At 47.8% G+C, this 22494-nt stretch overlaps 1 protein-coding gene across 1 annotated transcript in view; it reads left to right on the top strand.

The window, feature by feature from the left end:
• C2H1orf94 (chromosome 2 C1orf94 homolog) overlaps positions 1–22494 on the top strand; it is a 43342-nt gene that overhangs the window by 11411 nt on the left and 9437 nt on the right. Inside the window, exons 2-5 of the mRNA XM_059254991.1 lie at positions 8393–9081; positions 12959–13219; positions 14428–14603; positions 19728–19805. Coding sequence (XP_059110974.1) covers positions 8393–9081; positions 12959–13219; positions 14428–14603; positions 19728–19805 — 1204 coding nt within the window. The remainder of the gene's footprint in view (positions 1–8392; positions 9082–12958; positions 13220–14427; positions 14604–19727; positions 19806–22494) is intronic.

Here is a 22494-nt window from a genome sequence, read left to right as displayed (position 1 = left end):
GAACAGAATGTTGGCCTCTGATTCCATGTAAGCAGAAAAGCCAGAAACATCACCGTCTTCACCCCTAGCTAGGATGAGTCTCCCTTGGGGAAAATTCATGCTAGGTGCAAGAGCCCCTATCTCTCCAGGGAGGCCTCTCCTTGCCTGGAGTCCTTGGGTACAGTAGTCTAGATTGGCATTTGTGGTCTTTCAGGACTTGCAGTACATCATTCCAGGCTCCTCTGGATTTTAAAGTTTCCATTAAGGAATTATGTTATTCTAATGGGCTTTCCTTCTATGTGATGTTTTTTTCTCTTGCATCTTTCCGTACCCACACATTGTTTTGAATATTTAGTGTTTTAACTGTGGCATGCCATAGGCAGTTTCTTTTCTGGTCTTGACTATTTGATATTCTGTGTGTTCCTTGTGTCTGAATGGCTGTGTCTTTTCTTAATTTGGAGAAGTTTTCTCTTATGGACCTGTTGAAGATATGGTCTAGGTAACAGGTCTGGCATTCTTCTTCATCTATACTTATTTTGAATATTTGGGTCTTTTCATGGTGTCTCACAGTTCCTGCCTACTTCTTCTATTTTTTCATCCTTCTCTTCCTTCCTTTCCTCCTCCTCCTCCTTTCTTCTTTGTTTGTGTGGTCTATTTCCTCTACTTTAACTTCAAATCTTGATATTCTGTTTTCTACTTGATCTGTTCTACTTGTAAGGAGTGAGCAGGTGGGGTTCCCTATGCAGTTTGAGCAAGCTAGAGACATGAAGGCAGAACCCAGAATTTTGGTTTGGGTTCTTGGTTGAACAATGAAGACATTTAAAAAAGTGGGGAGAATTTTTTTTTTTTTTGCCAGAAATCAATCATTCTCTTTAGAGTCAAACTCCAGAATCTTGTTTAGTTGTCATTTAATTAATTTTAAATTTGGACTTAGAGGATTGTGACAAGCCACTTACTGAAGAGGATTATATCTTCGTCCATTTGCCACATCACTAAAATTCCTCAGCCTCAGAATAAGGGCTTCAGGTTTACCGCTGACTCCGTTGCTCTGACTGTGGGACACACCTGTTCATTCATTGTTTCATTTGTTCAACAAATGCTCACTGTGGCCTTCTGTAGGCCAAGCCCTGAGTTTTCTAATTGGGTTGTTGAGTTTTTTTTTAAATTCTATCTTCATTTCAGCTTGAGTTTTCTTCAATATTTCTCTACTGAATTTAGTTTTCAAGTCTTGAGTTGTCTTAGATATTTCACTCTGCCATATGTTTTTGTTTTCTTGGACCTCATTCAGGCATGTACTGCTGTTCTCATGAAGTTCACTGAGCTGGTTTGTTCTCTCCTCTTTAAATTTGAGTTCTTTGATGAAGTTTATGATTGTTCTTGGAAGTTCTGTGTTTAAAGTTCATCCAGGGAATTCTAATTAGAGAACATTTATATGTGACTGGTGGACTTCACGGGATGTTCTGTCTTGGCCTTTCACATTATTTGTGTATGTGATAAGACCTGGGAATGTGGATTTCTTTCTTTCACTGGTTGTGACTCTGAGTCTGAGACTAGAAGGTTGGGGATAGTGTGGGTGGGCAAGGTTCCCAAGACACCCCAGGTTGGGCTGGGACACACATGTGTATCCCAGGCTAGTCCTGGAGGTTGGGTATGGTATGGAAATGTTAGCCTCAGGCAGACTTATCAGGCTTGGGATATGTGCCTGGGATCGAGCCTGGAGGTTGGGAACAGTACAGGCAGACTTACCAGACTGAGCCTGAACATATATGTACAACCCAGGACAGGTCTGAAGATTGGAGAAGGTGCGAGGAGACTAGAGTCAGATGGAATCACCAGGCTGTACTGGAGCACAGGATGTGTGACTTAAGCTAGGCTTAGAGATTGGCTCTCAATTAGCTTTTTGTTGTTGTTGTTTTGGTTTTGGTTTTTTCAACACAGGGTTTCTCCTGTAGTCCTGATTGTCCTGGAACTCACTCTGTAGACCAGACTGGCCTTGAACTCAGAGATCTGCCTGCCTCTGCCTCCCAAGTGCTGGGATTAAAGGCATGTGCCCCCACCGCCCAGCCCCAAGCACATTTTAAGTCTTTGCTTCTTAACTGAATCCTGAAGAGAAGCAGCTATCAAAGGATTTGATAAAGGATTTGATAAAAGCATGATAAAGTAGAAATGTTTCATAGGATCATCATACTACCCCACTGAGGCTATGGTAGGGAAAGCTCAGAGTGGTGTCATGTAATAAATGCTAACACTTAGTCAATTTTCATAAATAGGACCCATGGCTTAGATACGAGGCTAAAAGATCTGGCCTCTGGGAAGTGGTGAGGAGTCAAGTCTAGTTTCTGTCTCCCTCCAGGAACTTACCTCTTAAGTGTTCTACCACGCTGTACCCCACCAGGTAGATACAGAACCATGAGGTCAGAGGTCAGTCTGCAGATGGACCACAGTTCAAGCCTGAGTCTGTGTGTGACTCCAATGCCTTCAACTTGCTTCAGTCACGTGGCCAGGACACTTGGCCTGGGTGATGTGTTTGTCGTTGGTCTAAGATGCCATAGCTGGAAGAACATATTTGTCTCGGGGTCCTCCTTCGGCGCTAACAATTTCCTGCTTGCATTTTTCCGTTGTTTGGCTCAGCCAAGTAGCAGTTTCCATCTTTGCTCTGTGTTATCCTCTACACAGAGCTGCGGCTGGGGAGCTAACGACATGCTTGCTTAGTCATTACGCTGGGAAGGGGTGCCAGGCAGCCAGGAGCCTTTATTTTCTACACAACTTTGTACATTGCAAATGCAGAAATAACACAGCATTGGAACCGCAAGCACGTAATTGTCATTTTCAGAGGTTGGTGACGCAGAGGGGCTAGCAACCTTGGCATGGCTTCCGACTTGATTCCTTTGTCAGGAGCCCAGGAGTTAGGTTGCCTTCCTGGAAGGATTCACTAGCTAGAGCCTGGTAGATTTTAAGGCCTTTATCAGCCCAGAGGAGAGAGTGGACACCAGGAGAGGGGTACCAGGACTAGCAAAACTCAGGGGGAATCCTAGGGGCTGGTGAGATGGTTCCATGGGTAAAGTGCTCTGTGCAAGAAGGACCTGAGTTCAGATTACTGGCACTCAAATAAATACATGCTGGGTATGGCAATGCGCATCTGTAATCCGAGGGCTGGGGGGTGGGGCAGGGTGGGCAGATTCCCCAAGCTCATTGGACAGTCAGTCTAGCTAAACTGATGAGCTCCAGGTTCAGTGAGAGACCCTGCCTCAAAAAAAAAAAAAAAAAAAAAAAAAAAAAAAGGAAAGCGATCAAGCGATCAAGAAAACCATCTAATGTAGACCTGTAGCATTGATGATATTGATGATGATCTGCACAAGGGGGGCATATGCATACGTAACTGAAAGAACCCCCCCCCTCTCTCTCTCTCACACACACACACACACACACACACACACAATTTTCTGGTGGATTCCAGGACGTATGCTTATCTTTGAACTTAGCAAAGTTAGGTGGTGCTTAGAAAATGTTCCCATGAAACCCCAGCTGACTGCAGAGAGTCAGTGTTGGCTCCCTGAGGGCTTGCACCTCCCAGTCTCCATACCAGTCAGGGAATGTAGGCAGCTGATGAAAGGCCTTCACCTGTGCCTATGAGGGATCAGGCTAAGCAGGAGCAGGAGTTGGCAGTGTGTGTGGGGGTGTCTTCTGATTAGCCTAAGAGAATGACAGCCAGACCAGAAGTGAGTGCAAAGCCAGGCAGGTTGCAACAAGCAGAAGAAGCTGGCACAATTCTTGGCCAGGAGAAGGGAAGAGAAATTACAGCAGGGGACAGAGACAAGAGAGTTCATTCATATGTTTAGTCAACAAATCCTTGCCTAGCTGGAGCTTTGTGCCAGGTGCTGTTCTGGGCTCCAAGGCCTGTGTGATGACCAAGATAGAGTCCTTGCATTCATGGAGTGCATATCATGGGGAAGTAACATCTTTTTAATAATAGTAATAAAGTAATAATAATAATAATCGCTAGATAGAGGCAGATGCCATGAAAGAAACAGACGGATGGAGACTCCCATAGAGCATGCCAACAAGAGAGGGTAGAACATTTCTTTAAAAATCAGACAGAGGGCTGGAGAGATGGCTCAGAGGTTAAGAGCACTGGATGCTCTTCCAGAGGTCCTGAGTTCAATTCTCAGTACCACATGGTGGCTCACAACCATCTATAATGAGATCTGGTGCCCTCTTCTGTTGTGCAGACACATGCAGGCAAAACACTGTATACATAATAAATACATAAATCTTTTTTAAAAATTCTTTAAAAAAATAAAATTCAGATAGAAAAGGCCTCTTGGAGACTATGGCACCTGAATTGACACCTGAATGTTGCAGAGGAGCCAGACAAGGAGCAATCCAGGGGGTTGCACAGATCATTCATTCTACAGGAAATGCAAGAGCCCTTTGTCACAGGAATGAGCTTGGCATTTCAAGGAATAGATAAAAGATCAACGTGGTGGAAGGAATAGGAGATGGGGCCAATTTGCGTAGTGCCCCAGGGATCATAAAGGGGTTTGGATTTTATCCTGTGAGTAATGAGAATCCACAAGGTGGTTTTAAGCAAAGGAATTGCTTGATCTGAGTTCTGAGAATGTCCCTGCTCTGTGACCATGGAGTTTTCTAAAACAAACAAGGAAGAGCCGATCTTATTTTCTTGGGGATAGAGGGGGCTGAGAAGGCTGGGAAGACACGGGATTAAGGACTTCGGGGTATGTGAGGAATCTTGATCACTGCAGGATGTTTGATAAAGGTTCTCAGGGAGGCTTGGAGACTGGATGCTATCAGGTTGCTTTATTTTCCCCATGTGTTGATACCAGATTACTGTCATGCTGGAAGTAGGGTCTTTGACACTGTCCCCATGGCCTTGCCCTGGACTCTTCTCCTAACTGTGAACGGGTGGAAGACTCAGAGGACATGCTCATCAGACATGCAGCTGACATGTAGCTGTCAGGGATGGCTCATGCCACAGACAACAGGCTGGAGATTCGCCATGCTGCTCCTCCAAGGGCTAGCATTACAGGATGTGGCAACATCCCTGATTGCATTCAGACCGGGGGACAAAGCTCAGGCAGAAGCCAGAGGACTTTGACGGAGGAACTCTCCAGAAAGAAGGCTGGCTGAGACTGGAGGAGTGAGTACAGGAAGTGGACCAGCTGTGTTCCCCCACATCAGCTTCCTCCCTAACATGGTGACAAGGTCCTCCATTTTTCAAAGGGAAATCATTCCTATCTGTGAAGTGGGAATGGTGCTGTCAGGTGTCCAGGGGTGTGGAAGGAACGAGTGTGGGCATGGATGCTGATACCAGGCCTCCCTTGTGGCTTTTGGTACATTCATAATCAATGATGCCTCGAGTAGCCTTTGTGGCAGGTACCTGGAGAGCTCACAACCAGAGTGGTCACCTCTATTTTAGGTACAGTGTTTTCTTCTAACTTTTTAACAACCCCTTTGGCCTTGGCAGAGTATCCAGAGGGGAATGAGCTGAATGAGCTGGGATTGAATTGTTCTCGGTGCCCACAGCAGTCTGGTGGTGATGGCAGACTGTGTAAAGGTGGGCTGGGGTGCCTTTTTTACAGATCTAACCACTGATAAAAACAGGATAGTCTGGCTTGCTATGTACCAGGCTTGCACTAAGCCCTTGCCTAACTTACCTACTTTACAATATCTTCACAGTCTAACCCTGAGAAAAGAGTGTGGCCTTAACTTGACAGGTACGAGAAATCAAGGCTTATACAGGCGCTAAGGGGCAGCACAGGAATTCCCACTCAACACCCACTGGTTCTTTCCCATCACCTGCCTTCCAGGCTGGGAATGATGGGAGTATCATTTGGAAGTCAAGTAGGGACCACGACTGGGGTCTTTTGATACAGAGACCTCAAGGTCTTAGAAGGTGTTTTTGTGGAGGACTTAAGGGATGACTAAGTCATTCAAGTACTCACCTTGAAGTGTGAGAGCCGAAATTCAATTCTCAGAACCCATATGAAAATGGCAACATGGTGGTATGTACTTGTAATCCCATTTCTAGGGATCGAGACTGGAGGATTACTGGGGCTTACTGGCCAACTGGTTGATGAACTCGAGGTCAGTGAGAGACCCTGTGAGCAATGTCCCTGAGGAAGATAACTGAAGTTGACCTCTGGCTTCAACACGTATACTAGCACACATTAATTTCCCACATATAAACACACACACACACACACACACACACACACACACACACACACACACACTGGGAAAAAAGCAGCTGCTTTCCTGCCACTTGGCACTTTTGAAGGTTCAGTGGCGACTCTGTATGTGTGTGTGTGTAACTGAGAAACCAAATACAGACACCAGCAGACCGACTAGGGTGACGGCCCCAGGGTTCTGCTTCCAGCTTTCCCTGTGATTGGCATGTACAGCCTATGAAGGACCTTGACTGTTGTGCCCCCTTCCCACCATTCTTCCTCCTTCAGCTGGGTTAGTTTTAAAAGAAACCCTAGACATAATTGATCTGTACATATTTGGCATGCAGCTCTGATCTGAGAGATAAGGGCTGCTTTTGTTTGTTGTTTATGTGCCCACAATGCCCTGCTCACAGTGTTAAAAAATAAGCATCCTTGGGGTGAGGCTAATTCATAAAAGCTATTGGCGTTTGGCTTTGCAAGGCAGTCGTGGGGGGTAGGGAAAGCAAAAACTGGTCCTTCAAGTGACTGGTTCCTAGGACTTGAGACTCACCGGGTTCCTTGAAAGGAGGAGGAGGAGGAGGAGGAACTGAAACTTGGGGCATCCTCTTTACTCTGATTGTTCCAGGGGCATGGCGGTGAGAGTAGGGCCTATTTATAGCCCTAAGTCTAGACATGGGAAGGAGGCAAAGGGAAGGGGGTATTCGAGAGGGCCAGGGAGAGGGAGAGGAGAGTGTGAAGGAAAGAGAAATTGAGAGCAGGAAGTGGGCCTTCCCCTGTGGACTGTCAAAGGGAGGCTCTGCCCCCCTGCTTCTGAGTGAAGTGTGAGCCCACCTGTTTCTGTGCACATCTGTGTGCATCAAGGTGTGTGTGTGTGTGTGTGTGTGTGTGTGAGAGAGAGAGAGAGAGAGAGAGAGAGAGAGAGAGAGAGAGAGAGAGAGAGAGAGAGAGCGCATATGTGTGTGTGTTCATAAGCCAACAGCACTACCAGGAAAGCAGGGACATCCCCTGAACACTGTTTTGGGTATTTCTTGTGTCCTCTGGGTAGTGGGTTGTCAGACAGACAGGTTCACACAAAGTGACTCTGGTTTACCCACGGTGAAGTTGCCGCAGCTGAGTCCCACTCATGCATCCCTTCCACGTTTTCCCTCTGCCTCTTAACCATCTTTCCTCTCTGTGTGCCATGAGAGGCTGCTGAGCAAGTTTCCAGAACGTTCCAGGCACAGGCAATGCTATCTACCCCTCCCAGGAACCCTCTCATGTATGCATAGCAGGTACATCTAAACTGGGGGACCCTGGCTCCCCTGGGAATGCAGTGGAGGAAGGTTCCTCCTCACCAAGGTTGCTGCTGGGTAGTTGGGAGGGCAGGCTTATCACCTTCTCCCTCACCTGAGGAGAACCAGTAACCAGGAGCTAGGATTTCATTGGCTCACCAAGCACCATCAGGCTGTTGGAGTCTAGATCATTAATGGTGATCAGGGACAGGGGGATAGGGGACAGGGGGCAGGGAGAACTTTATGAACCGGTTCAAGGTCCAACCAAGTGCTGCTGTCATCCACAATAATATTCCAATTCAGATGCCATGACCCTGTCAGAGACCATGCCAGCAAGGGTAGATACAGATATCCAGATGGTCACACTGTGGAATCCAGGATTCAGGGTCCGGTCAGACTATGAGCCTGAGCTATGCAGACATTAAGAGCTGACAGGTGTATGACCCTTGTGACAGGGTGTCTGCACTGTTAAAAACACCCCTCTGTGATATTCCTGGGAATCACACAAGGATATCAGAGTATCTGAGATGCTGACCAACTTGCTCAGGGTCACACAGATTGGAAGTGACAGAGGGAGGTGTGAGCCTTACTGTACACTCTGCCGTCCTCCAAGAGGCTGTATTGTATTCCTGGAGACTTCTTCAGGCTCTAGGTTTTATTCATTGAACTGCTTAGTCACAGCCAGCCCCTTTGTTGCTGGGCAAATTTCCCAGTGAACCATCTCTTTGCTGTTTGTTGCTTTGGGGCCTGAGGAGGAGGGGACAGACATCTTCAGCACTATAGCCTAGTGGGTGATGTTGGCTTTGTGTCCGCCTGGCCCATTTTTCCCTCTCAAGAAAGCAACAGGTTTATCTCATTAGGAAACACGTTTTCAAAAGGCTGTGAACCCACCTTCTTTCCCTGAGGCCTGCCTCCTGCTGCACTAAGTCCACCGTGTCTTTGAACCTTTTGCAGAGCTCTGGAGCTGAGCAGTGGCAAGGATGAGATCTCCCTGCTGGTGGAACAGGAGTTCTTGAGTCTCACCAAAGAACATCTCATCTTGGTCCAGGAGAGCTCCGGGGAGCTGGCGACACCTCTTGTCACTTCCCAGGGGACCCGAGAGCTGGCTTCTTGCTTTCTTGTGCCTCCTCTGGGGACAGACAGCACTGAATACCCAGGATCCCCTATAACGGCTGGTGACAAGCTTCAGGAGCAGAAGCTGTCCATGCCCATCATCAGTAGCAGACAGGACTGTGATTCGGCCATGTCTACAGTCACGGGCATCCTGCATGCCGCCAAGGTCAAGAGTGTCAAGGGATCCAAAGACAAGAGCCATAGCCTGGGTGCCTCTAATTCAGAGATCAGCAAGCTCCTGGCCCAGTTCCCACTGAAGTCTACGGAAATGTCCAAGGCCCCTGATAACAAGATGGTGCTGGAAGAGACCAAGGTCATTAAGGATTTCCTGCAGAATAGCATGTTCAATGGCTCCGGACCCCGGGAGCCCATGGGGCTGGGCCCATTCCTGCTGCTGCCGCCACCACCCCCTTCTGCACCCGCTGACAAGCTCTCTGAGTTCTGTCCTCCGAAAAGGCAGCTCCCAGTGTTTGCCAAGATCTGCTCCAAGACTGAGGCTGACCCTGCTCTTGAGGGCCACCATTGGATTGGTGAGTGGGACGGGGAGCAAGGAAATAAGGGGAGTTTCAGGGATGAGGAAAGCTGATCAAGGCCATGGTGCATCCTGGCCCAAAGCAAAACAGCACAGTGTCTCTAGGTGTATGTGTGTGTGAGTGTGTGTGTGTGTGTGTGTGTGTGTGTGTGTGTGTGTGATACATACACACGTGCATGTCTGGAGGCCAGAGGTATCAGGTGACTTCTTCTGTGGCTCTCCATCTTACTTCTTGAGATAGGGTCTTCTACTCACCTAACACATAGCCCACTGATTCAGCTAGAGTAGCTGGCCGGCCAGTGGGTTCCAGAGATCTTGGCTGCCTCCTCAGCACTAGGATTACAGACAGGCATCACCACGTGCAGCTTTTTATATAGAAACTGGGAATCCAAACCTATGCTCTCAGGCTGCTGTGACAAGCATTTCACTACCTGCTGGGCCCTGGAAAAGGTATAATTTCTGACTTTACTAGGTACCCAGAGCACGCTGGAGGAAGTACTTACCTTATAAGGAAAGATCCCAGCCTGGGGTCTAGGCTAGAAGAGAAAATTGATTGGCAGCTGTGGATACTTAACCTCTGGTGGAGGCACCCACCCTGGTCATCAGGACTGGTCCACTCTCTCTAGGGTTTAAGTTATCCAGGCATGGTTCCAACTGTTGGTCCTGGGATTTGTTCTCTGGGACTCTAGAGGCTTAGCTAAGTATATTTCCAACAACTGAATGAGGACTCCACAGTCTTCCCAGGAAACTCAGCCCCCTCCCAGTGCTCCTGACTCCTCCCTGGGTTTCTTCTGCATTGTGTATGTTCCGACGGCAGAGCCATTTGCCCGAAGTCCCCAGTTACTAGGAGAATAGATTCTACTCATGCCGACCGAAAGAAAGGTCACCCCCAGGCTGAAGTGTCATAGTTAACTGACAGTGGCTGCGTGGGGAGGCCTCAAATCCACCCCTTTGAGAAACAAGAACAAGGTGACCTTCCAGAGCGTTCTACATTCTGGAGCACTTGTGGGACCCCGGGAAATCAGAGCTGAGATGACAAGCTGGACTCAGTGTCCAGCAGGCCTGGAGGAGTCACAAGGCTTTGGAATGAGGGCCGTGGATGGGAGGGGCTTGAACCCACCCTCCCACCCCACATGGAGGGAAATACTCACCCTCTCCTTCTAGAGGTACTCCTCATGTTCCTTGCTGAAGGGGCTGAAGATTAGAGGTATCTTGTCCATTTCCCCTCCCCACACTCAGAAAGTGCCTTTGTGCACAAACCTGTGGGCAAGGTGTGCCAGAGGGAGCTTTGCGTAGGGTGAGTGCATTCCTCAGGGAAAGCACAGGGGCGGCAGGTCTGAGGATGCCTGCATGTAGATCATGTAGATTGGTGAGTGTGTTTATCCTGTGTGTTTGTATAGTGATGAGGCAGGGGGTGAGATAGGTATGTATGTGTGCATACCAGAGAGAGAGAGAGAGAGAGAGAGAGAGAGAGAGAGAGAGAGAGAGAGTCCAGATGTCAGAGGGGTCTTGCAGATGTTCAAGGGACGGACTGTAGATGTGCGAGAGGCTGCAAATATGCCAGTCTCTGGGGGAAATGACTATTATTAGTGGGTATGTTATTTCAGCATTCTAGCTGGGGGCTAAACTCAGCAACCCGAGGAACTCCTGGAAGAGACTCTGGGGACATGTTCTGCTAAAACTGTCACCGTCTCCTAAATTGGCCCTGGCTAGAGCAGTGCTTTCCTTTGCTAGGAAGGTAAGGTCCAGGTCCATGCGGAGGCTCTCGAGGCTGCTGGGCTGGATTGCAGGGGGTCCATGATATGGTGGGATCACGACCACTGCCATAGGTAACAAATGAAGCACAGGGCCTCAGATCCAGCTAGTACCAGAGCTCCCAGGTGCCGGCAGCCTGTCCAGAGCAGCTCAGAGCCATCCCCCTGCACATGGGCTTCTTAGCCAAGCTCTGCAGAGGCTTTCAGAGACAGCCAGTCTGAGGAAAGGAGTGAAGGGCAGAAGGCAAAGCCCACTTTCTGCTTCTAACAGAGAAATACCTTAATAATAATTATGTCCCCATGTGAGTATATGTATGCATTATATAATATATAATAACATGTGTATACACATGTGAGTATTTGTATATATTATACAATAGATAACTTATGTGTATACACATATGAGTATGTGTATTTATTATATAATATATAATATAACTTATGTGTATACACATGTGGGTATATGTATATATATTATATAACATATAATATAACTTAAGTGTATACACATTTATAAAGCTGTCTCTCTAGTTCTTGGTCCCAGGAGCCCCTCAAACACCCAATCCATAGATGCTCAAGAGCCTTATGCACAATGGCATACCACCTACCCACTCCCTCCTGCACACTGTAAACATCTATTGATTGCTGATGGTGCCTGATCCAGTGTAAACGCTGTGTAAACGGTGGTTACAGCGTGTGGTCTAGGGAATAATGACAAGAAATTCTGTGTGTTTTCAGTAAGAATGCAATTCTTTCTTAGACCGTTTTCCATTCACTGCACCACATGCAAACACTCCGTTTTTGAAGAAAGCATGACAAAGCTGAGGGAAATGTGGGCGAGAGCTCTGCAGAGATGTCACGAGTGTCAGGTGTCAGAATGCCCTTCTGCAAGGGACGGATGCTCGGTGTGTGTGCAGTCAGACCTGAGTCTGACACCCGTTGAGTCCCTTCTGTACATTCCAGTCATTTATGATGACTCACTTTGTCCCTGGTATTTGTCTGTAGTTTCTCAGGCCTGTGACACCTTCCTGATGGCCCCAATGAGGGTCTTGCTAAACCTTTCTTTCTTGGTTGAAGGATCCTCTCCGACAGACAAGATCCCAGCCAGTGTCTTCTCTCATTCTGTGTCTTCGTCACCTCATGGTGCCCATCTGCCTTGTCCTGGAGCTATTTCTGGGCACATCTCCCTCTTCCTTGTGTGAGCTCCTGTAAGGCAGCCTGGCTCTGACTCATCACTTTGTCCCCAGTACTCCGGGCAAGGCCTGGTGCTGTTGGGAGAGCTGAATTGCCTGTGGGAATCACAGCAGAGGTGAAGTTCATGATAAGGGACTAAGCAGCATGGCCCAACTGTGTGTCTCCTTCCCTAAGCCATGTGATCCCTCATGACCAAACCACATCCATGCTACCTCATATCCTTAGCCTGGCACTACAGATGGAAAGAAAGAAGTAAGAGAGGGAGGGGAAAGTGGTGGAAGAAAGAAGAAGAGAAGGGAGGGAGGAAAGGAAGAATGAAAATGAATGGCCAGCCATAGTGGTGCACACCTTTAATTTCAGCACTCAAGAGACAGAGACAAGCAGGTCCCTGTGACCTTAAGGCCCTGGTCTACATAGTGGGTCAACCAGGGCTGCACAGTGAGGCCATGTATACGAAGAAAAAAAGAAAAAGACATGGGTAGATGGACAGGTGAATGGAAAAACAAATGGATAGATGAATGGATGGGTGGATAGATAGATGAGTGGATGAATGAATGGATAGGTAGATGAACAGATAGATGAATAAAAGAATAAGTGGCTGGCTGGATAAACCAATGAACAAATGAATGGACTGATGAGTGAATAGAAAGATGGATGGATAAGGATGGATGGCTGAGTTAGGTGGGTGAATGGATTAATGGGCAGATGGATCAGTAGACAGGTGGATGGAGAGATGGCTGTATAAGACAGGGAGGTCAGAAGGGGCAGCAATCAGAGGAGACTTCTGCATGAGCCTGGGGATGCACCTGACTGAAACACAGTCCCTAGTATGGCCTGGACCTCAGTAGGAGCTATGGGCTGCAAGAAAATAATCCACAAAAAGTATTTGCTTCTCAGAGGCTTTGACTCAGTTTACTCTTTCTGTAGAACGAACCCCTGGTACCAAAGAGCTGACCAAAGGTCGAGAGAGTCTCTTTCTCAGCCAGTGGCCCCAGAGCCGGAAGGACACCTGTGGTGAGGAGGGTCACAGTGATGCAATGGGCACCATCTCAGTGACCCTGCCAACCAAGAAGCCCATGTGGCCGGCTGAGAAGAACCTGCTTTATGAGATTTTTGGGGCCACTAAGAACCCTGGTGGGCAGCTGAGGCTTCGAAGCAAAGTGGATATGGATGGGCTGGATCTGAAATGTAAGTGAACCTTCCCTGGGTGGGTACTCAGAAACTATCATAGATCTAGGCAGGGGTACCTCATTCTGTCCATGGCCAAGTCACTGTTTTCCCTTGGGTGTCAGGATTTTTAACTCCATAAAATGGAGGAAATGATTTTCTCCCAGCATCCCCTATGGGAATCCAATTGCTAGAGGAATGTAATTGGTTTTCAGAGATTCCACAGGCACAAACAACAACTGATGTGGTCCATAGCCCCAACCTGAGATATATTACAGCTTCTCAGTTTGCCCAGGCCACAGAGAAATCCATGCTTTGTATTATTTCCACCTTGAGATTATCCACAGCCTGGCCTGGCTTCCTCTCCTTTGCTTGCCTACAACTGCTTCAGTCATAAAGTCAAAACCCCTTTCCAAACACAAACAAATAAACAAAAAAGGATGCCCTGGAGGGCCTTATTTCTGATTCCATTGTCCATGGATGTCTCTGTAGAAATGAAGAATCCAGTAATCATTCACAGTAACAATTAAACCTAACCTCATGCTTTAGAACTCAGTATTAAGTTAGCCCACACTGAACTATTTCATGTTTTTAAATGCTCAGGAAATCATTGAGAGCTAGAGAGATGGCTCAGTGGTTAAGGGTGCTTATTGCTCTTCCAAAGGACCAGAGTTCCGTCCCCAACACCCACTTTGGATGACTCACAAACTTCAGGGGTCTGACACATGTCCTCTTTACACACAGGACATATACATACACATAAAGGAAAATGAAAATTAATCTTTAAAATATTTAGGAAGTCATTGCTATATAGAGACAACAGCCTGCACAAAGTTTCTAGTGTTGCTCAGTATCCAGCCCTGGCTGGGGTGGTTTTAATCATTAGAGGGAAACCCTTTGCCACAGGTTTGCATTTGTTTGTATAAAGCTGGAATTCAGCTTTGCATGTAGGTGAAACACAGCGTTAGCAAGGTGGTTTCTTGCATACCTTGCTCACCAGCCTCATTTACCAGTGAGTGATGGAGAGAGAAGCCATTCCTTCCAAATGAGCAAGCGGTGCACTAATGATGGTTGCCTGGAGTTAGAAACCTCCCGGACTTGGAAGGACCCTATTGGAGTTTAAAGGACGTGTCCCTGAGAGTATGCGTCCCGGGTGGTTATAGTACAGAAGGCATCCAGCCTCTCCCTGCTGCAGGCACTGAGCTACTCTCCCATGCTGTGCCTTTCAGTTAACCCACCGACAACGGTGCCGGACAAGAACAACATTAAGTATGCTGGGAATGTTTTTGCCCCACGTTTCACCACAGCCTTGACCTCGACCACCCTGAACCAGCCTCTCTGGCTCAATCTGAACTGTCCACCTCCACCCGTGTTCTCCAGCCACTCTACCTTCCCTCAGTATCAGGTAAGTCGGTGGCTCCAGCTCCCCAATGGAGCCTGCTGCACCAAGAGCCTTGGGACTCCCCTTGAACGTCATCCCTAACCATAGGTCACATGAGAACAAGAGTGTACAATGTCCACCTGTGAACCTCTGCTGCTATTTTCCTTGTAACCATAATGACTCACCACTTGGTACACACACACACACACACACACACACACACACACACACACACACACTTATGTGCTCACACACATGCATACCATGCATGTACACATGATCTTGGGATCCCGTCTGAAAGGGAGTTAGAAGTGCCACACAAAGGGATAGGGGAGAATTTGTAGCAGGGTTTGAAATTTTGTGCACGGAGCTTATTTATGCAGGGAAAATGTAGTTTCTTCATTTTGTCCACTTAACTTAATATCCCTTAAGAGCCGTGGCCCACTTGGTAGAAGGAAGAAAGAATCAAATAAATGTCCACTCTAGTTTAAGCCTTTGTCCGATCCAATAACTTAACAGTCCCCTTAGGTAGCGCTCTGTGTTTTCAGGAGAGGCGCTCAGCATCCAAGATTTCCCCAGCTTCAGTTCCCACTCCTGGCTCTTCTCCGTCATGTCCCATAGTTCCTCCAGGAAGCCAGGTCTGGAAATGGAGAAGAAATTTGTGTCACACTTAACTTGTCCTCCTCCATGTTCCTTCGGCTCGGAGCCAGTGTCCTTTCTCTGTTTACCACAGAGCAAGAAGTGTATGGCTTAGACATCCTAGGTAGGCGGGGAGCCTCTCTACTCTAAGGACTCCCTTAGCTGATGCCCCCTACATCTCCATCTTAAAGGAGCTAAGCAAAGGACAAGTCTCTATTTTGTTCTCAAGTTTTTCAGGAAGAATGAATCTGCACTTCCCCACCCCACCCAGGACGAGGTGGAGATCATCCAGGGGAAATCACAGGGCATCATCTTCACATTAGTAATAACTTCTTCACACAGTCTCGAGAGAAGCATCTGGGTCATTAATTCATGGCTTCCTTCACTGGCATTCTTAGCCCCTTGCAATTTGAGGCTTGCCTAATCCCCATTCATTTATTCACCTACTCATTGGCCGACTCATTTTTATTTATTTATTCATTTTTCTTAAGTAATCTTAAAGACCTCTGCTATGGGCTTACTTCAGGCTGAGCATTGCACTAGGAGAGGGCACTCAAAGGTGATGAAGAGGCTTGGAGTCCAGTGCAAGTTCAGGAGCAAATCAAAGATGAGGGGATACACTCGACCTCAAAACCAAAAACAACTGCATGCTTTCCTATGATGGGAAGTCATTCTTGCTGAACACATGCACCAAGATCACAGTGTCAGGCTGCACTGCGATCGATGCTCCACTGACTTGGCTTTTTCAAGTGAATAAGGTTTGGATATATTTTTCTGAGCATAAAGCCTGTCCTGTGTCTTCAGAGACACAGGTACTCATATTGTATGGCTGACTGTGACTTTCCTACAGAAGGAGGGAAACTGAGTCAGCACCTCTGGATGGCACGTTTCTAGAAGCAGAGAGTACTTTCTTGTAGATCAAAAGATAGATTTTTCTATAACATGCATTGGAAGTTCAGCTCAGTCTAGTGCGTTAGGGAGCTGTATCCCCAGGCTCATTCTGAAGCATTCTCTGACTGCTGCTTATTTTGGTCTTTCTGCTTTATGTATCCATCTCTCTGTCCACTTGACTACTCATCCATATTCCTATCCATCCATTCATCTACCATTTGTCTACTTATCTTTACCCATCCATCCATCCATCCATCCATCCATCCATCCATCCATCCATCCATTCATACATCCATCCATCTATCCATACATCCATCCACTCATCCATCCACCCATCCATCTACTCATCCACCACCCACCCACCCACCCTTCCATCCATCCATCCATACATCCATCCATCCATACATCCATAATCCACTCATCCATCCATCCACTCATCTATCCATCTACTCATCCATCCATCCATCCATCCATCCATCCATCCATCCATCCATCCATCTATCCATCCATCCATCTATCTATTCATCCATCCACTTCTGCAAAAATGTGATGCCCTGGCCTGGCTGGGAGGACCTACTAGATTCTGTGAGACAATTCAGGCAGTGAGTGGGCCCAATTGAAATTGGCCATGAAGGAGCTGACCCTCCCAGATGGTGGCCAAAGACAGCATCTCTGCCTTCTCATAGTGTCTCACAAGCTCCTAGTGCTTGCTTTGAGACAACTGGTCAGGAAGATACAGCAGAGAGAGGGCAAATCTGGAAACCAGAAGATGGGTGAGAGGGCTCTGCAGCATCTGCCCTGTGTGGCCTTGGGCAAGTTCCTTAACTTCCCCAGTTTGTCTGGAGGAGAGCCAGGCTTATCATAATTACAGCAGCCACAGAGACCGATTTGATTATAAGGATTAATTGAGCCCAAGCACGGGGAAGGACTCTTAAAATCCCCAGTGTGACACAGATGTTCATTGCATTAATATTCAGTTAAGGCCCTCCAAGAAAAGGGGGTCAGGGATTTCAGTAGACCTTGAGGGGGCAGAGAGAACAGGGGACTAGTCTATCACGGTCGGTTCCACACAGGGCTGAAGGAATAAAGATGAGGTCCCCAAATCCAATTTACTCAGAGCGCCATGGTAGAGAGACTCAGGGATAGGAAGACAAGGTTCCTAACACGGAGCATGAGCATCCTCAGATGAAGAAGGGAAGCCATGTGGGGAAAGGCCGTGGCCTCAAGCGAAGAGGAGTGAATGCTTATTCGCCCCTACTCGCTCACGATTTTCCAAAGCTGCAATTCTGACAACTGCAAAGGTCCCTAGAGTCAGGCAGTCTTTCTCATACTAATGAACGAGGCAACATCTCTTACAGGGAGGGGACAGGGCTGGCCAGCTGTGTGCCCTCCATTGGCCCCAGTGTGGCCTAGTGCAGAACAGGTGGTGGTGGTGGATGCTGCCTGGTGTTTGCAGTCCTGGAAGGAGTGGCAGTTAAGCTTGTCAATGGAGTAGAAAGGAAGCAGCAGCAGAAGGGCCCTTAGCAACCTGCCCAGAGGCCTTGCGACTCAGCGAGGGCCAGGAATGAACAAGGTCATCCCTTTGGCAGGACTTCTCTGGCCAGGTCCATACCAGGATGGGGTGGTAGGGAGTGGGCTGGCTGGCCGAACCGGTTGCAGAACTTTAAGCAACAGGGCACAAGGTGGGGAGGGGTGGTTCAGGGACTGGCTTCAGGCAAGGACGGGTGGAAGTCGGAGGGGCCAAAACAGGAAGGAAGGTCTCAAGTGTCAGTGCTTAGTGACAGAGGAACTGCAGGGCTCTCGGATGGGATGTGTGATTCTCAGAGACTTGGAAGCTGGAACAGGAAGAGCTGGGAGGCTTCTGGGGTAACTCCCCATCAGAGATCCTGGAGCCCTTCATGAGGAGCAAAGGACGTCATCAGAAGCATGGTGTCCACTCACTATCACCATTTTGGTGACTGACACAAATCCAGAACAGAGACAGCACTGTGGGATGAAGGATGCTCTGGAAAGATGTCCTGGGCTGAGAGGTGCATTGGGCTTTGAGCATTATGCTAGGTGCAGAGTGTCCAGCTTTTTAGCATCTCTGGCCACACTGGATGAAGAAGAGTTGCCTAGAGCCACACATTAAAGTTAGGGGTGTACAACCCATGGCCCATGGGTTACAAGAGCAAATGTGTTTACTTTACATGACGTTGTGACAAGACGTTCATGACTTAGAATCATTCTATCATTACAAAGGAGTTGCAAAACAATCTTAGGATAATGTTTTAAGTAAGCTTATCATTTTATGTTAGGCTACATTCACAGCTCTTCTGGTCCCCATGTGGGGACCCAAAGGGCTAGGGTGGGGCACCCTTGTGATGTAGATAATGACTAGGTGGACAGTTGGAGGGGTCATGGATTGGCCCACCCTTTGTAATATTTCTGCTAGAGGTATGAGTTTTGTGTCTCTATGAACACATGATATCCCAGGCCCCACCCTTAGAGCTGTAAGTAAAATTTCCCATCCCCTTGGGCTAAGCTGCCAGAGATCCTAGAGGGAAGGGCCAGTGGGGGATGATGGACAGATGTAACATTTACAGAGTCCTTACTATGTGCCCAGGTGCTTTCTCAGCTCTTTGCTGGCATTCCTTTATTTATCCTCCTGCTTACCCTCACCATGAGCTACAGATACACAGAGGCCCCCTCACAGAAACCCAAATGAGCATGCAGAGGGCATAGCTGCACATCTGTACACAGAATCACAGCTGGCAAGACCCAGGCCCCTACACATGCAGATATACTTGAACATGGGATTTAACAGGGCTGGCACCCAGATGTATAGGACACCTCACATCTTAGGTGAGAATTGGCTTAGGAAAAGGTAGAAAAGGTGATGGCTGAGGAGACAGCTCAGTCCTTCCATTAAGTGCTTGCCTGGCAAGCTTGAGGACCTGGGCTTCATCCACCTGAGCTGAAATAAAAAAGCTGAGCATGGTGAGGCACAGTTGTGAGCCTAGTACTGGGGAGGCGGAGACAGGAGGATCTTTGGGGCTTAATGGGCCAGACGCCATAGTCTACGTGGTAAGCCTCAGGCCAGTAAGAAACCTTATCTTAAAAACAAAAATGAAAACCAAACAAAAACAACAACAACAACAACAAGGTGGGCAACACCCGAGAAATGACACAGGAGGTCCTCCTCTGGTCTCCACCCATGTGTATGTGGGTGGCAGATAGCGACAGTGACAATGGGGCCATTCCCACAGGCTTTGCAGGCCTGGCCCCACACACCTGTGAAAATAAAGGAAATACCCTCAGAGAGGTGAGGTAGCTGTCTCAGGGACACAAGTCAGCCTCTGAGAGACTGTCAGTCTTTGACACTCTCTCCTAAACATTCCTGAACACTCAATTAGGCTTTGGAGTCTGTTGAAAAGGGCCTTCCCGTGTGGCCTGGGCTGTGTTGGCCCCAGCCAGGTCCCGTCAGCTCTAGGCAACTTCATGGAGTCGGTCAGCTGGGGGATGGGAGGAAGTCAACCCAGGATGTAGATTTAGGCCTGTGGGTCGGACGCTGAGCAGCTTCCACACCCAGGCTAGGGACTCTTGCCTAGCATCAGGAACCTCTCTCTTTCTCCTTAGGGCCTGTACCCACAGCGGTCAACAAGGATGCCCTACCAGCAACCCGTGCACCCCCCACTGGGGTGCTACTCCAGACAGGTAAGTAGGTTCTTCCCTTCTACGCCTTGGCTCCGTAAGGTCTTTAGGTCAGAAAGCTCCTTCATCCTTGCCTAGCGGTCATCACCGTTATTTTCTGGCCCATCACTGACTTATCACACGATGATACCAGATGTCACGTAAGAGTCTTTACTGCATGATAATGCCAAGCCTTTCCCGAAGGCTTCTCCTGCACTAGTTTAACCTTCTCAACCACCTTTATGGTACATGCTATTGATGGGGAAACTGAGGCATATAGAGATTAGACCAAAAAATTAACACATAAGTTTGGGTTTGCTGTGACAACGAGTACTTCAATGACTCAGAGACTTTCCAGAAGTTTTTAGTTCTTGTTTGGGAATCTCTGGGTTGGCTGGACTGGGCTGTGGGTCAGCATCAGGTCTGTTCTCCTTTCTCTTTCGGGGTCTGAACTGAAGAGGCAGGAGCTGTTGCTTCTCTCCCATTGGATGACAGAAGCACATAAAGATAAAGAGGAAACTCACAGTGCCCCCAGAAGCCTCAGCTCTGTGCATGGTGATGTCCACACACTTTCAGTTGACCAAAACCCTACAGCTCTGCCCAGCATGTGTGAGGCAAGAGTCATGTTTATGCTATGTGGGCTGGCTAGTTCCCACACAAGACACTCAGTTTGGCTTGAAATTCAAATAAATAATGAATACATTTTTAGTATAAGTAAATCTTAAATATTGCACAAGACATATTTATGTTAAAAATATATTCACAGTTTATGTCCAGTTTGGATTCAACTGGTGTCCTGTAGTTTTATTTGTTGAATGTGGCAGTATGAATTACAGAGGTACTTCAGATACAATTGCCTAGATATTAACTAGGAAGCAGCCTCGTGTGCACTGTGGTGTATGTACCCGTACACACACACACACACACACACACACACACACACACACACACACACACGAGAAATACATGTATTTATTTGCATGCTCCCAAGCTGCTTAAGCTGGCGTACATGCTCCCACATACTCATTGACAGACATGGAAGCAGGCTCAGAGGTACTGAGTCTTAGGGCAGAGATGGGATATGGGCAAAATCATTTAGATTGGGGACACAGAGGGGGCTGAAGACAAGTGTTCCACATTCCCAAGTAGACTTGCACTTCACACACGGGTCCATGGACAATCCACATCCTCAGTTCCAGATTCTTCTACCTTGATCCTTGCCAGGGAATCCCACCCTGTTTCTGAAAACCTCTTCTCTGTGCTGGCATGTTCTGAGCTGGTATGTTCTGGAGGGTAGAGTTGGGCCCATAGGTAAAAACTACCTTGAGCAGGATGCTCTATCAGGAATAAGAGCCTTCCCCGTCCTAATTGGGATGAGAGAGCCTGTCTCAGGAATCCCAGTCACGTTACCTCCACCTACACACAGTAACACCTCATCCTGGCTCAAAGAGTCTTTTTAGTCGATTATGAGTGTGTATATATTTGAAGGATTGTGTAAACATGGTAGGAACTTTAAAGATGGAGGTCACTGCTGTTTATTGGTTTCTTTCATATTCTTCTAGGGACATCTAGTTATATAAGTATTTCTGAAGGAGTGCATCATTCTGGGCACACTGTTCTATGCTTTTGTTAGAGCTGAGTGTATTTGGAGGTGGTTTCTAGAGGTGCATAGAAGCTGCATGTGATGGCTTTGATCATCCGCATGGAATCATGGGCATTTCCCTGGACAAGGCTGGTGTGAGCTCTGGGACTCACCCCTTTTATTCTAGTCTCTACCAGGACCAAACATTTTTCATTGTGGAGACCAGGGACTCTGTGGCCCCCACAGAGTGTGTCCTGTGAGGTGTCCTCCTCTGTCCTGTCTATGACAGCTGTCCTTTCAGGGTTTCAGTACCCACATTTAGTGTCACTGGACCCTGCATTCTCTCTTTGAGTGGCATGGCAAAGATTGGGGGAGGGACTCAGCTTTCAAAGAGTGCACAGCATAGCAAGGCTGGAACAGAAGTGAACTCTGGGCTCTCCCTGGGCGTTCTGGCTGCAGTTTGGGACTGGAGACACTTGCTAAGCTGGCTATTTTACTTCTTGGAGCCTCAGCTTCTGTGCCTGTCAAATGGGAGTAATGGGGGCCTGTGTTAGTTATGTTGCCCATCGTCATGATAAAATAACTGACGAAAGCAACTACAGGAAGTTTTGTTTTTATTTCTCTGCCCAGTTCGAGAGTACAGGCCGCCATGGCGAGAAGACAGGGCCTCAGGAACACGAGGCACTTGGTTACATTGCAGCCACAGCTAGGAAGCAAAGAGAGACAAAGGCTGCTGTTCAAGAGGTCTTCTCTCTCCCCCTTTTATTCGGTCTAAAACCCCAACCCCTAGGGCTGAAGCAGCCCACACTTAGGGTGGGTCCTCTAGACCCAGTTAAACTTTTCAGGAACACCCTCACAGCACACCCTAGGCGATTCTAAATTCCATGAACCTGACAGTCAGGATAAGATCAGAGGGCTTTGTCTCACGGGGTTTAGAGATGTAGTGACAGAGGTTAGGTGAAGGGTCTCCCACAGCCCAAGGGTTCCATACATTTCATACACACTAGCCCAGGTTGTTTGTTTGTTTGTTTGTTTGTTTGTGTTTTGAGACAGGGTTTCTCTGTGTCATAGCTCTAGCTGTCCTGGAACTCACTCTGTAGAGACCAGGCTGGCCTCAAAGTCAGAGACCCA

Source organism: Peromyscus eremicus, chromosome 2 (assembly GCF_949786415.1).
Source record: "Peromyscus eremicus chromosome 2, PerEre_H2_v1, whole genome shotgun sequence".
Taxonomy (NCBI): Eukaryota; Metazoa; Chordata; class Mammalia; order Rodentia; family Cricetidae; genus Peromyscus; species Peromyscus eremicus.
The sequence above is the reverse complement of the archived record's forward strand: the minus strand, read 5'-3'. Positions and strand labels throughout refer to the sequence as shown.